General features: G+C 34.6%; 2 protein-coding genes across 2 annotated transcripts; one reads left to right on the top strand and one right to left on the bottom strand.

Moving 5' to 3' along the window:
- The first annotated feature begins 6,268 nt into the window (after positions 1–6,268).
- LOC111884359 (uncharacterized) lies at positions 6,269–12,657 on the top strand. Its single transcript, XM_023880665.3, has 8 exons — positions 6,269–6,546; positions 8,017–8,415; positions 9,338–9,408; positions 9,503–9,892; positions 9,974–11,006; positions 11,114–11,208; positions 11,484–11,625; positions 11,804–12,657. The coding sequence occupies exons 1-8, from the start codon at positions 6,309–6,311 to the stop codon at positions 12,499–12,501; spliced, it is 3,066 nt and encodes a 1,021-aa protein (XP_023736433.1). The 5' UTR covers positions 6,269–6,308; the 3' UTR covers positions 12,502–12,657.
- A 93-nt stretch (positions 12,658–12,750) lies between these two features.
- On the bottom strand, positions 12,751–14,474 carry LOC111884360 (large ribosomal RNA subunit accumulation protein YCED homolog 2, chloroplastic). Its single transcript, XM_023880666.3, has 8 exons — positions 14,317–14,474; positions 14,031–14,204; positions 13,852–13,941; positions 13,677–13,766; positions 13,436–13,516; positions 13,273–13,318; positions 13,053–13,141; positions 12,751–12,950 (listed from the first exon to the last, which is right to left on the bottom strand). The coding sequence occupies exons 1-7, from the start codon at positions 14,434–14,436 to the stop codon at positions 13,065–13,067; spliced, it is 678 nt and encodes a 225-aa protein (XP_023736434.1). The 5' UTR covers positions 14,437–14,474; the 3' UTR covers positions 12,751–12,950; positions 13,053–13,064.
- Positions 14,475–14,903: the final 429 nt, after the last annotated feature.

Raw genomic sequence — 14,903 nt, 5'->3', positions numbered from 1 at the left:
TTTATTTTCAGGGTTTTTGTCATATTTAAAGGACATTAAGCCTCCATTTCCACATCGCTTATCACCATAACACTCTATTAAAAACCCTAATCGAGTTATAAACTTGTGTGAGAGAAAGAGAGGCTAATATTGTGTGTTTTAGTACACTTTTGGAAGGGGGTTGGAGAGCAACAAGGCTTGGATTGAGGAGGGACTTTCGGATCCAGTGTTCTTCAGCTTCTGTTTGGAGGTAAAAAGCTACCACCTTGATCATTTCTTTTGTTAGATCTCTTTCTGGGGAGTTTTAGGGCTTTCTCTCATCCATCTTTTGGTTATTGAGTCATTGAGCATGACATGAAGTTGAAACATCAGATATGGACTGAATGAGGTCCTTTGAGTCCAAAGATCCAATCTTTATCAAGCTAGTGACAAGCTTTTATACATTAAACCCCATATAGAGCTTATTATGGCATTTCGAGACCTAGATGCCATGCATGGACGTAAAACTTGCAACTTTACGTGGTATTTCAGCCTTGGGAGGCTAGATCTAGAGTTTGGGACATTATTTCTGCTTGGTATCGTCTGAAGGAGAATTGGTCTAGAGGGACTCAACGAGTGCATGATCCAACTCGACGAGTTAGCTAGGGTTTTCCCTGATAGACTGGACGCGCTACAACTCAGCGAGTTGATGAGACAACTCGACGAGTTGAGTTGGATTTTCCCGATACTTCAGAGAAAGCGAATGAACTCGACGAGTCGCATAAATGCACTCGACGAGTTTAGTCAACATGGACTGTTGACTTGAACGCTGACTTTCACTGACTTTTAGGGTTTGGCCAACTGTGGACCTTGGAGACCATGGAGGGGTAAAATGGTATTTTCACCCTTTTTGAGAATTAGTGGAGGATTTATCTTAGCATCTCGAAGTGGATATTACAAATTGTTTATTAGAGATGATTATATTATGTAGGCGGAGTCTAAGACTGTTCGTGGGGTACTAGATCTGCTTGCTTACTTCTGAGGTGAGTCTTCTCACTATACTTACCTGAGCGGTAATACAATGTGAATGGAGGGTCTTATTTGAGTTATTGACCGGAGGGTCCTATGTGCTTATACCGAGTTATGTGACATTATGCATTTTGTCTTTGTGATATATTCTATATTATTCAGTACTTTACTGCGTCAGGACCGGAGGGTCCAAACCGAGTTGTGAGACCGGAGGGTCTTCACTGAGATATAGGACTGGAGGGTCCAACCCGAGCTATGAGACCGAAGGGTCCTCACTGAGACACATGACCGGAGGGTCCACACTGAGCCGTGAGACCGAAGGGTCCTCACCGAGACGCATGAGACCGGAGGGTCCATGCCGAGTTATAGCCATGAGAGGCTTATTATTTGTGTATTTGGTATTTTGGGGAACTCACTAAGCTTCGTGCTTACCGTGTTGTGTGATATGTGTTTCAGGTACTTCTCAGTATCGCGGGAAGGCGCCGACTTGATCGTACACATCTGTTCAAGACTATGTTTGAGGATTCTGGGATACTATCAGTTATTTTGTGGATTTGTGTTTGACATTTGAGACAATTGTGGTTTTTGAGAAATGTGACATGAGTTTTTATATGTTTTAAAAATGAAAATTTTGGTTGAAAATTTAGAGTGTTACAAAAAGTCAACTCGTTATATTTTATAAAGATGTTGGCATTTTTTTTTATAAAAAGAGTATTAATTTTATAAAAAGTGTGGTATTTTTACAAAGAAAATATGGTATAAATGATGTATAAATATTTAATTTGAATTATAAAAATTCAAATTGTTAATAAAATCATTATTATCAAAAATAATAATACGTTACACGAAAATTAGGTTGATTTTTAAACTATTTCTGTTAAAAGTTGGGCGTTTTAGGCCGGGTAAGAAATTTGTCGTATTCGGAAACGAATTCACTAAAAATCTGTATTTGTAGCATTTGTTATGAATTTGTCATGTAGTATAAGGATTATGAATTCTACTACATCTTGTTATCAATATTATTTATACGAAAATAATATAAAATTGAATTACCGAATTGTTACGATACTAACCTTATTTAGGGTTTATGTTCGATAATTTCCAATAAGAGTGATACTTTGTATTATAACTTGTCAATCGTACATTGGTCGCATTAGAGAATATCACAATTCATCTAAAATTCTAATACAAGTTAAGTTGACCTGGTTGATCTTTGTTGACTTTGTTTGACCAAAATTTACGATTGTGACGTATATGACGTATATGTACTTATAGACTTGGTTTAGTAAGTTGAATGTTTAGTAAACGGAGGTATTACATACTCGGATAAATATAATGTGGGGCTCAACCCTTAACCAACATGAAGTAGTAATTGTTAATGGTTCGTGAACTTCAAAAATATATATATATATATATATATATATATATATATATATATATATATATATATATATATATATATATATATATATATATATATATTCACTAGTATTAGAAAATATGGATCAAAACACAAAGTGTCTACATGCTTAAATTTCGTTAATGAAAACTTGATTTTTAATGGTATAAAGATTTATCAGAAATAAAAACTCAATGATTACTATGTGAAAAAGTCATTTACCTCAATTAAATGCCTTAATAATACGTTGGCAAAAGTTATGTAAAATATTGAGATTGTAAGCTTCAAGTAAATATAAGCAAGAAATTTATTATAATTAGTCACTACCCTAATACGACATTGAAATACGACAAGTATACTAAATCCTAAGAATGTCGTTTTACTAAACGACAAATAAGTATTATAACTTGATAAATTCCTAACAAGAAATTCTAGGACTAGGATATCTAGGTTCACCGTTAGAACCCACCATATTTGGGTATCCCAAGATGAACAATTTTATTGGGTAGAATCACGACCACAATTTTCTGATAGAAACCCTCCCATTTACAACCGTAAATACGTAGAGAACGATTAACGATAAGTATAAGTGTCACTATTGATCTTATACGGTTAGACCGCTAGCCTGGAGTTGCTAGCTACAACTACGTTTGACGAAATGAATTTTGGCGTTGACGTTAGTACCATTGAACATTACCTCGTATTATAACGAGGTAAATGACATAAACTTGCTCTATATTGGTGTTGGTGCAAAAAGTGTAGTGTCACGAGTTCGGTTATAAATCATTATATAATCCCGAAAATTCCCAACACTGTACGAAAATCGGAATAGTATCCTCTCACGTATCAATTACCCTCACGATTCGGTTAAGAGCTAAGGAAAATAAGAGAAATTTACCTTACTGCTCTCCCGTTGGTTTTCAAACTAACTAATATAATAATCAACAATAATAATTAACATACGACAAATTGGGGATCTAAAATCTTATTAGTTGCTAGTTCTTATATGATTTACGCGACAGTGAAATAAAAACTCTCGAGGTGAAAAACGGTCATTTTTATGTCTCGTAAAATATAAAAATTCCCATTTTTATACTTATTTCTTTATATAAAAATATATTTTTATATATGGAGTCAAAACCTGTGGATCTCACCAACAAATTTGTTGACGTATTTTAACATGTATTATCAGGAAATTAAGCCAGGAACTCCACACGAGGAGTATGGGATCATCAACTTGTGTTTTTGTTATAAATTATGTTTTGTGCTCTCTTTTCTGTAACGTCCCGAAATTATGAGGTAAAATTTTTATTTTTAATTCAACCAAAACATTAATTATATTTTAAGTCAACATTCAATATCCTTTTTTTTTTCTAAATATTCAAAAGTACTTTATAAGAAAACAATTATCAGAGTACAATCCTAAAATCATCATAATGCGGAAACATGAGTGGATGTGCTACGATCAAGCCGGGGCCTTCCCTTTCAAACCGAAAGTTTTCCTCACCGTACTTGTGGGTCGAAGGCACCAATGCACGAACCACTAGGTTATGTATCCTGATATTTAGGATGTTGTTATGCTGTAGTGATCTGTTAGATCTGCATGATTATCTGTTTGGTCGTTATATGTTTATCTGTTGCGCATGTCAACATAGTACAATTGGATTGAGGCAATATTGCTCTGTGCGGAAGCCAATACACCTGGGAGCAAGCCAAACATAAGACTTGAGCCAGAAAGGCAAGCCAAACTTATGTTGTGGGTTCGGGAGTAATCCAGACATTAGTTGTGGGCCAGGTGGGTAAACCAGACTCATGCTATGGGCTTAGGGGTAATCTAGCTAGATAGATGTGGATCCAATATGCATATTGTTATATGTTGTGTGGTCGTATTTTGGGGAAACTCATGAAGCTTTGACTTACGATTTAAGTGTTATTTTTCAGATACTTATGGCGATCGCGACAAGCGAATGCGTGATTATACACATCCTTCGGTGACATAATTTGAAGATTCTAAGATACACCGGTAGGACGTCGACCCCGGTCTGAAAATCGATAGTAGTGTGCTTCATCATCGCTTGAGAGAAGATCGAGAAAAGAATGAAGCAGAAGAAATCAGATGAAGAAAAACCAGAAGAATCGAGAAGATAATCATAATACGTTGATGTGGACATGGTAGACGTCGCTAGCAGGGCTGACGAAGGGAGCGCTCGATTGTCAAGCAATCGGTGGGCGGAGAGTGGAGATGAATTCGAGGCTATAATCTATGATATAGCGGTGAAGTAGCCGATTGGGAGGGAGGGGCGGTGGGCATAACATGGACGCAGAGGTGGTGGTGGTTTTCTCAAAGAAGTAGAGCAGAAGAACACAAATGTAAATGGAAGCAAAATGGGAGAAGTCCATTGAGAAATGTATGGTGGTGGTGTTGTGTAAGCCTTTTATTGGAGAAGAAAACGGTAGAAAATCAAAAGAGGTCACGTATACGTAAGCAAGTTATGAAGAAGCAAAAGAAACCTACCAACAATATAAATAATAACATAAAATGACCCAATGCAGAAAAGAGACAAAATTAGAAAGTTAAAGGACCAAAATAGACAAAAAAAAGGGGGACTGTTCATAAGCTTCACTTCTTTAAGGGGTGTTTGGATAAATAGTTTTTAATTTATTAGCTTATTGCTTATTTGCTTATTACGGTGAGAATAAACATTTTTTTAAATGTGTTTGGATTAGCTTATTGTGGTGGGAATAAGCAATAAACAATAAGCATCTTATGTGTTTGACAAACAAAGCAGCTTATATGAGTAAATGACCAATAAGCAATAAACATTCCCCATTTGCTTATTAAAATTAGCTTATTTAGCTTATTCCTACCGCAATAAGATGATTTTTAAAGACTTTTATCCAAACATTTAAATTTGCTTATTGCGGTGAGATTAAGCAATAAGCAATAAGCAGCCTATTTTTTCCTTATCAAAACACCCCCTTAATATATATATATATATATATATATATATATATATATATATATATATATATATATATATATATTAGTTTATAACCCATGGAAACCACGGTTACAAATTAATTAAATATTCATAGTAAAAAATTCAAAATTATTAATCAATTATTTTATATAAAATTTTAAATACATTATTAATTAAGAGATTTTTTTATTAGTTATGTAAAATTATAATTATTGATTCAAATAAATATGTGCCTATGTGGAATTAATTTATCATATATATTAGACTATTTTTATTTGTGGACTAATGAAAACAATAATATAAAATTTAAAATTTAAAATAAAGAATAAATAGATTGACAAATAACATCACATTAATTAGGAGGTTTAATGAATTTAAAATAGAGAATTAATAGAATGACAAGTGACATCATATTAATTAGGAGTTCTAATATTATGACACTTGACAAAAAGACTACTATTTTATTAGTATACTAGTTTATAACCCGTGGAAACCACAGTTAGAAAATAAATTAAATTTTCATAGTAGAAATTCAAAAATTATTTGTCAAATATTTTAAATAAATCATTAATTAAGAGATATACCAAAATTTTAAAGTAAATTTGAATTTTGAAGTGTTGCCTAATATAAACATGATATTAATGAAAAGTTGTATTAGAGTGACATATATCAAATGGAGATTAAAACTATTCTTTTATTAGAATAGGGATATATATATATATATATATATATATATATATATATATATATATATATATATATATATATATAAAGGCATTTAAAAAAAAATTGAAAACAAAATGGTAAAGTTTGTTTCGGTTCGGGTTGGTCGGATGGGATCCGATTCCGTATTCAACCGAATTTACGGGCATTTCTCGCTCTGATGGTCTTCGTCGGACAATACTCTCTGGTCACATTTTTTTTTTTCTTTCTGCCTTGTAATGAAAAATCCTGCGGCGGCTCTGAATTTGCGTCTCCGCAGCTGTTCATCAACGGAGCTACTTCCACTGCTTCTTTTCTGCCTCGTACTCTCCTTATCATTTTCAACCCACTCGGTTCGTTCGAAATCCGACACCAGCAACAGAGAGGAACCAGTTCAATGGCAAATTCTTACGAAAAACAACTTTTCATCTCAAATCCGTCTAAATCCTCATATCCTCCTCATCGTCACCGTGCCATGTAATTCTCTCTCTTTAAATCTCCATTGAAATTGTTTGCTATTGGATTTAAAACCTGCATTTCATACACAAATTGGCATCATAAATTTCTATACTCCGCTCGTGTGAAACATCTATTTCTGTGTGGGAAATATGCGTTTGATAGTCGGATCCAAAGGAAAAACAAGAATACATCTACTTTTTTGACGTTAAACGTAGTGATTATCGAAACGAATTTGAGTTATGAGTTACACCAGTTATCAGATTGTTAAGGAAGAGTTAGAATCCACATTGATTTTGAAGTTGAAAACAAGCACAATCTGAGTCATCTTGTGAAAGGAGGGATCAGTGATTCATAACGTTGCTATGCGGAAGTTAAGTCTCCTCCTAGTAGAACATTTTGATATGATGACCTATAGTATGAATAGGTAAAGTGATTTACAATATAGGAGTTGCAGGACAGCTGCCTATTGTTGTTGGCAAAAGATATGCTGGCAACTTAAGCATACAGTTAGGATTTACAATCGTTGAAGATTGGGATGGCTTAACTTGGTAGTCTAACTATCTTAAGACTTGCAGAGTATGAATAATTTTGGCCTATTTTAGCGCTGAGGTTGAGCGAAGGAGATTGTAGAAGGAAAGAGAGGGAGGAACACTAAATGAGACTGGAACAACACATTATGACTATGACACTATGTCAGTGCTGTATTGTTGGTTACTTTATCCATTTCCTGTCTACCTAATTCCCCTCCTTATATTTGTAGCTTATGTCTCAAGAAATATAAAATCACCTCCTAATGCATGTTTCAACTTAGATCATCTTTCATATATCAATTTTTACTGCCAATATTTAGAATATATGACCACAAGTTTCGTGGGAAAGTTTGGAGTGCAACCAAGAATGCTGCTATATGTGGAAGAGATCTTCTTTAAGCTCATATGCGAGTTAGCACTAGAGGAAGTGCTTAACTTAACATGAGTAGGTCCATTCAAATATGACATGCAGTGCTAAATCCTATACCCACGTGTATTTCAAGAATGTAAAACAATTTATTGGATCATATTATGCACAAATAGGAGAAAGGTAACAAAGAGGAAGAGGATGCACAACTTCTTACCCTTGCAAGGGAGGATCTATTCTTCTTAGCCAACAATCCCACTCATATGATTGTATGAACTATTTTCTTTAAATATTCAGGACTACACAACAACAAACCAAAAATCCCATATGGATAGGCAAATACTTGGAGAAAATAATGTTAATAAATAAATCCATAGGTTGTTTCCTATTACCAATCGATATCTAATAGGTCTACATAAGTCGTTGTGTTTAGACTTGTACCCCTCTTCTTATCAATAATATAAGATGATAACCTGCATAAACCAATGAAATTTGTTACTCCATTATCCTTATAGTTGGTGTTGTTCAACCTTTACCCTTATTTATATGCTATCACAAATCTGATGACTGACAAGGTCTTTTATTGTCCAGGGTCTGGGGAGTCTCGATCTCTTATGAAGGAATTAGCCCACATTGTCAGTAAAAAGAAAGAAGAATTTACATCTCTGAAGTTAATGCTCGTTCATAGAAATCATGATAAGATGCTAGCAGATGCTCTCGGTGCTACAATGGAAATAAATATCATATTTTATCGTCATTCTTTGCCATACAAATATCGAGGAACACATCGGGTTCAAAGCATATTATCATCTGCTCGTTATCTTATGTCACTTTTGCCTGAAGAAATCCCCCTCAAGTCTTTATCAACCACAGAGGACCTAACAACTTTTCTCAAGTCAACAGACAAGGCTTTACTTGTTTTGGAGTTCTGTGGATGGACACCCAAACTGATGGCCAAGGTTATGAATAACAGATCTGAAAATGCTTTTGGTATTACTTCCTACCCTTTCACTTCTTTTCTAAAAGAAAATAAACTTTATGATAGGAAAGTGCTGTGGTGGAGGTTATCCCCTGGTGTACTCTTTTGTAGCTCTTTAATCGTTTTATGGAGCAAAACAATGATTTTTGTTGCTGATCTGTTGATATCTGTGTGTTATTTGAATGTTTAATATGGTATCTTCCATGTATATATAGTACAAGACATGTATATCATAGTACGAGGTTTTAATATGTTAGATTGTCAAAGTACAATGTCTTAATACAAAGAACAGTGTTCTACTACCAAGTACAATGCCTTAATAAGAACAAAACCGAAAGTATAGCGCTATAATTGGTAACCAAAATCAAAGAAGTTTAGATTTGGAAAGTATAATAATGTCTTAATAGGTTAGGCTTTCAAGGTGTAGTTGTCTTAATAGGTTAGATTTTTAAAGTACAATGTCTTAATAAAAAGTTGAAGGTCCTATTGTCCTAATATAAACTACAATGTCCCAATATAAATATAATGTCCTAATACAAAGTACAATGCCTGAATAGTAACAAAATTAAACAAGTTCAGATTTTCAAAGTACAATGTCATAATAAGTTAGATTACTCTATTAAGTATTTACCAGATACATACATACACATGTTTTCAAAGTATAATGTTATACCATAGACATATTTAGCAGTTTAATTGATCTCTGAATGAAGTAATAATAGATTTAGGTGATGAGTATTTAATTATTTATATATGCCATCACCAAACAACATATCACTGCTGATTTTACTGCAGTCAATCTCCCTAAATTAAGGCCTAATAAATTGACCTATTCTGGATATCATCCAGAAATCCAGAAAGAACACTTGCATTTGACTTTTTTTCTTGTTAGGGGTAATATTATATTGAACTAATGGAAACTTCATCATGCAGGTGTTTCTCTTGGAGCAGGTTTATATGGAGAAAACAGTGCACCAAGTTCAGCCGATGGGATCAAGAATCAGGTGGATGGTAGTTTCTAATTCCACATAATTATGAGGCCATAAAGCAAATAGAAGGTCCTGGTAATAACAATGCACATATTTTTCTTTGAAACAGGGGGAGGGAAATGAAAAGATCCCATGTGATGAGCTTAGTGGACTTCCTGGACTTGATGAATTTGCTCCTCTGAATGAGAGTGATTTCTTGGAGGCTGAGAAAATGAGATCCAGTGATGAAGCTTCCTGTGGTTTTGAGGAGTTCCAGCTGTTTGAGTCTTCCCTATACAATTTCACTACTTCTGTTAGAGACTTCTTTCTGCCACCTGAAAGACTAAAGTTTGGCCTAGTCTCTGAGAGATCACTAATTTCATCTTTAGGTGTTGTTGGAGATACCAGTTCATGGTTGATGATGCTTTACTCTGCTGGATGTCCTAACTGTGCAAAGATTTTCAAAGAAGGGAGTGATTTTAAAAGAATTATACAGAATAATGAATCACCTGTTATGGAGGTAAGTAAAAAAGAAAAAGAAACAGATCCTTAGTTTGTTATCGTTCTTGTACTGATTTCTTGATCGATACTGAATATGCAGCTCAAAGGTGATGAGTATGATTTTGATCCTGGTTTACCTTCAGATAGGCCATCAGTACTCCTTTTCATTGACAGATCATCTGATTCCTTGAAGATAAGAAGAAAAAGCACAGAATCTCTTACTATCTTCAGAGAACTCGCTTTGGACAATCATACTCCATCTAAAATGAATGCTCAAAACATTGTCAATCCTCATAAACCTTTCATTGTTTCCCAGCATCCTAAACTAAAGATGTCAACATCATCTAAGGTAAGTGCACTAAAAGACAAAATCTATATCATGGCCATGAAGGAAGGTAAACATATTACTTTTGATGATGTTGCTTCAAATTTGCAAGGTAGTTCCTTGCAAGAAGTCTTGGCACAAGTTCTTCAGAAGAAAAAAGAAACAAAATTAAGTTCACTTGCTAAAGATGTAGGCTTCCAGCTACTCTCTGATGATATTGATATCACAATGTCAGAAACAGATGTTCAATCTGATGATGATAAGCTGGAAGAACTGTCTATTAAAGATGTGGACTTACCAGGTTTTAACTCTTCTTTTTTCTTTGTCGATGGACAATTTCGGTTACTCGAAGGGTTATCAGGCGTTTTGAAGATTCCATCATTGGTGATTATTGATCCTCTTTCACATCAACATTATGTCTACCCTGAAGAGGCTGATTTTAGCTATTCTTCTCTATCTACCTTTCTCCACAAGTTTCTCAATGGAAGTCTTGTACCATATCAACAGTCTAAGTCTGTTGTTCCTGACTCTAAGGAGGCCCCACGTCCTCCATTTGTTAATCAAGATTTTCATGAGGTTGATTCTATACCACGTGTCAGTGCTCTTACATTTATGGAGTTGGTTGTTGGCAATGGCAGCCACTCTGGTTCTCATGAGAATGCTTGGAAGAAGGATGTATTGGTGCTTTTTACTAGTAGTTGGTGTGGGTTTTGTCTCAGGGCAGAACTTGTGGTTCGTGAGGTATATCAGGCATTCAAGGGTTATGGCAATATTGTAAAAAGTCAATTCAAATCCTCATCAAGAAATGGTAAGTCATTTTATTTTCATTTGTATAACTTTCTGTTTTTAAGTGCTAAATGTTTGGCTACATGAACAATGCAATCATTTTGCTAAGGAAGGTTAAATGTGTTGCAGATGACATAAATAATACTGTATTGAAGCTTCCAGTCATCTATATGATGGATTGCACAGAAAATGACTGTAGTTCGCTACTCCAGTCGTCAGCTAAGGTACTTGTTTATTCCTTGCTTTTGGTTATTGTACATATTTGTAAATTCAATTCAACATTTAGGTCTGTGTATATCATGTTCCATGTTAGAAGCATGGGATATCATGTTTACATCTATGTAATGTTCATTTCTATGTTGTACTTAGATTTCATGTCTTGTATCTGTATCAGTTCTTTAGTAGAACCTTTTTTTAACAATGGAGTCTTATTAAGAATTCATCAGTAACTTTATTTATTTCAAAATTTTATGCATATTGATGTGGTCTGAATATGCAGAGGGATCTTTACCCATCTCTGCTGTTATATCCAGCAGAAAGGAAGGAAGCAATCTCTTATGATGGGGAAACCTCAGTATATAATATCATCAAGTTTATTGCTGATCAAGGTGGTGATTCTCATTGGATTTACAAGGAGCGAGGTAATTATTGGTCAAATTTTTTATGTTCTTATGTTCTGTACTTCCTATTCTCACCTGAAATTCTATCATAGGGGCCATAGTAAGGTCATGTTAGATGCAAAACGTTTTCAATACCTCACTATTTTGATATTCAATCTTCCATTCAAGCAGATGATTCATTGTACTTTCTATGATTTAGGTATATTATGGACTGAAGCTGAACAGGGAGCATGGAATGAGAAACCATTTAAGGATCCATCAGAACCTGTAACAACATATGAGGACATTTCACTCTCAAAGGAAAGCAATGAGATTCTACTAAAAGACAGGTCCTATTCCTATACACACATGTCAGACACCAAAAACAACATCGGACCTCACACACCATACGACCCCACTAAATCTGTACAAGAAATACTACCTGGTTCCATTCTTGTTGCAACCCAAAAGCTTCAGAGTATATATCCATTTGCCAAATCCAAAATCCTCATTGTAAAAGTCAACACAACTACCGGATTTCAAGGTCTGATCATCAACAAACATATCAGTTGGGACACCATCACACAACTCGAGGAAGGGTTGGATTCCCTGAAGGAGGCACCACTATCTTACGGTGGTCCTGTCATAGCACGTGAACTCCCACTTGTTTCCTTAACTCGAGAATCTTCCGGAAACAATGAACACCCTGAAGTTCTACCAGACATCTACTTCCTTGACCAATGGGCCACAATCAATTTAATACAAAATCTCAAGTTACACAATCGCTCCATGACTGACTACTGGTTTTTTGTGGGGTACTCATCATGGGGGTGGACCCAACTTTTTGATGAGATTGCTGATGGATCATGGAATATAATTAGTGGTACAGACCATAAGTTTGTTTGGCCAATGACATGATATCCTTTTCATGGTTAACATTAGATGAGCTGTACATAGGATTAAGTTATCCCTATTAATCTTTTTTGCTTCTAAATGTTGTTTTGTCTTCATGATCCTTGATTTTCATAATTACAATTAGATAGCAATTTGAAATGCTGGATATTACTTGTCACACTTCTTTCCGCTGTTCATTTTCTAATGGTAGTTGGAAACTTATGTGTCATTTTATCTTGTATAGTTGATTCTTTGGAGATAAAGAAAGGTAGATGATTAGCAGATATATATAAGTATTTATTATGTATAGAATGTTTTTGTGTATACATCATACAGATATAGAAAACAAGATGAAAGAAGATATATACAAATGACAACATTGCAGCCTAAAATTTGGAGCTACAATTTTTTTCTTCTTCTTCTTCTTCTGTTTGCAGGAGTGCTCGGAAAGATTTTCTGGGCTTCATATAGATCTGATACAGAACTGGATGGTTAGATAAACCGTGTTCATTTGTGTATCTGACTATCTGTTTAATGAACATAACATATTTGACTATGATGAATAAATAACTAACCATATCATGTTTTTATTGATACAATTTTTTTAGCTCTAATAATTTGGACCACCTCTTATCAACAGTTGTAGTCTTTGCCTTGTTAAGATCTGCAAATAGAAGTAAAGATCTGGAAATAAGAGCTTTGATCTACCAACATAATGTACATTACACACTGTTTCTTTTTTTGGTGTATGGTTGTGGCAATCACTTATTCAAAATTTCACTGCTTAGTACTTACTATTTAATCCAAGTTCTGATTTCTCACAAAAATCTGAACATGTTTCCTGCAAACACATGGCACAAATTGTATAATTGTTGAGTTTGAAATTAAGAAGTAAGATATTTGACACAAAAAGGTCAAGTGTAGATTGTTTTGGAGGACAAGTAGAGTAGTATAGTACATTCACAGAAGTAGTGAGCCTAATATTGTCTTGTATTAACGTGTCAAGATCTGCTTCACATCCAGGCTTCACATAGATCACCTGCAAGACATCAATGTCTTCAGTCCTCCTTTCTGTGTATATGTTAAGAGAGAGATATCTATAAATGCATACACATACATCTTATGTATACAAAAACACAAACATATAGATACATTTATTTATAAATTATATATATAGACAGAGAGAGGGAGGGAGAGACTGATGGATCATCGCCGCCAATTTCAGGTAGTTGATTCGAGTCACCATCTTTGTTGGATGATAGAACCCACACATTGAAGCTGGAAGTAATCTGACAATAAATTTTACATCACTTTAGAACAATAATAACAGAAGCACATTTTATATGCCTTTTCCACCATGACACACAAAAGTACCTTTCTGCAATAAGGAGAAGAGCAGTTGCTACACTTTCTGGTAAATGACGTGTCAATTGTCCCATCAACTGAAAGTCCAAACCCTGCATGCTGATCAAACATATTGTTTTCAGTGAATGCCAAACACAATACAAGTGTCATGTGATATGCATAGTAGAGACTAGAGAGAGAAGAGAGACCCTATGAATAGATAGCGACACGAAGACTCGTGCATCATTAGGATCACCAACTTCAACTAGATCTTGCAAACGTAGGTCTCGAAGTGAGAAGCTATAGTCAGCATTCCAGTTTCCTTGCCATTTCCCTTCTGCTGTTGATATTCGTATCAGCCTTCTTCCTACCTTTTTCCCTATCTGAACAACACAACAGCACTCTAGATTATTACTCATTCCATAGATTTTTGTAATTTTAGAAAGTTGTGTTCAAGAGCCATGCAAACAAATAATTAGAATAATTTATAATTACCAGTGGGGGTGGGGTATGGTTTCTTTGAATGGAAGCAGAAAGCGTGTATCTGGAGAATTTGAGTGATTTGGTGTGTGTTGAGAGAGGAGATGCTAAGGTTCCTGAAATGCAGTGTCCCATCTTTTGGTGCACTGGGCGACCTTATCTACCGGCTTTATGTAGCTCAGCAACCTGTGGTGCATCTCTTTCGTCAAAATTACTAGAAGCCCTTCAAGTTTGGCCAAATTTGCAAAAAGATACCTCTTTGTCCCAATACTTGGGGGGAATTCAAAACTAGATATGCGGATATTAGCCATATAATACTGGATCCATATTCAAAATTTTGGATAGTGATTCACATATTAGTTCGGATTTCCCAAATTTTGGATAAAAAATGGAATACGGAAATTTCTATAATAACTCATCTGTGACGTAAGTTAATCACGTATTTGTTTTTTGTACACAAATGATTTAAAGTCAGCAAATTTTACACAACTTATCAGTTTTATACTATGAAAATAACTTAACAGGGTAATCATCTTTATCGTTTTGTTCACATTTAGGTAACTTATTTATTTTTGTACACATTTAACTATTTAACTTGTTAT

Source organism: Lactuca sativa, chromosome 3 (assembly GCF_002870075.4).
Source record: "Lactuca sativa cultivar Salinas chromosome 3, Lsat_Salinas_v11, whole genome shotgun sequence".
NCBI lineage: Eukaryota > Viridiplantae > Streptophyta > Magnoliopsida > Asterales > Asteraceae > Lactuca > Lactuca sativa.
Note: the sequence above shows the minus strand (reverse complement) of the source record. Positions and strands in the feature narration are given on the sequence as shown.

Coding starts and splice junctions, on each gene's coding strand:
- LOC111884359 (XM_023880665.3), top strand. CDS start 6,309: ATGAAAAATCCTGCGGCGGCTCTGAATTTGCGTCTCCGCAGCTGTTCA. Junction 6,547..8,016: donor CCTCATCGTCACCGTGCCAT/GTAATTCTCTCT, acceptor TTTATTGTCCAG/GGTCTGGGGAGTCTCGATCT. Junction 9,409..9,502: donor CCGATGGGATCAAGAATCAG/GTGGATGGTAGT, acceptor TCTTTGAAACAG/GGGGAGGGAAATGAAAAGAT.
- LOC111884360 (XM_023880666.3), bottom strand. CDS start 14,436: ATGGGACACTGCATTTCAGGAACCTTAGCATCTCCTCTCTCAACACAC. Junction 13,319..13,435: donor GGCTCACTACTTCTGTGAAT/GTACTATACTAC, acceptor ATGTGTTTGCAG/GAAACATGTTCAGATTTTTG. Junction 13,142..13,272: donor ATCAGAACTTGGATTAAATA/GTAAGTACTAAG, acceptor TTCTATTTGCAG/ATCTTAACAAGGCAAAGACT.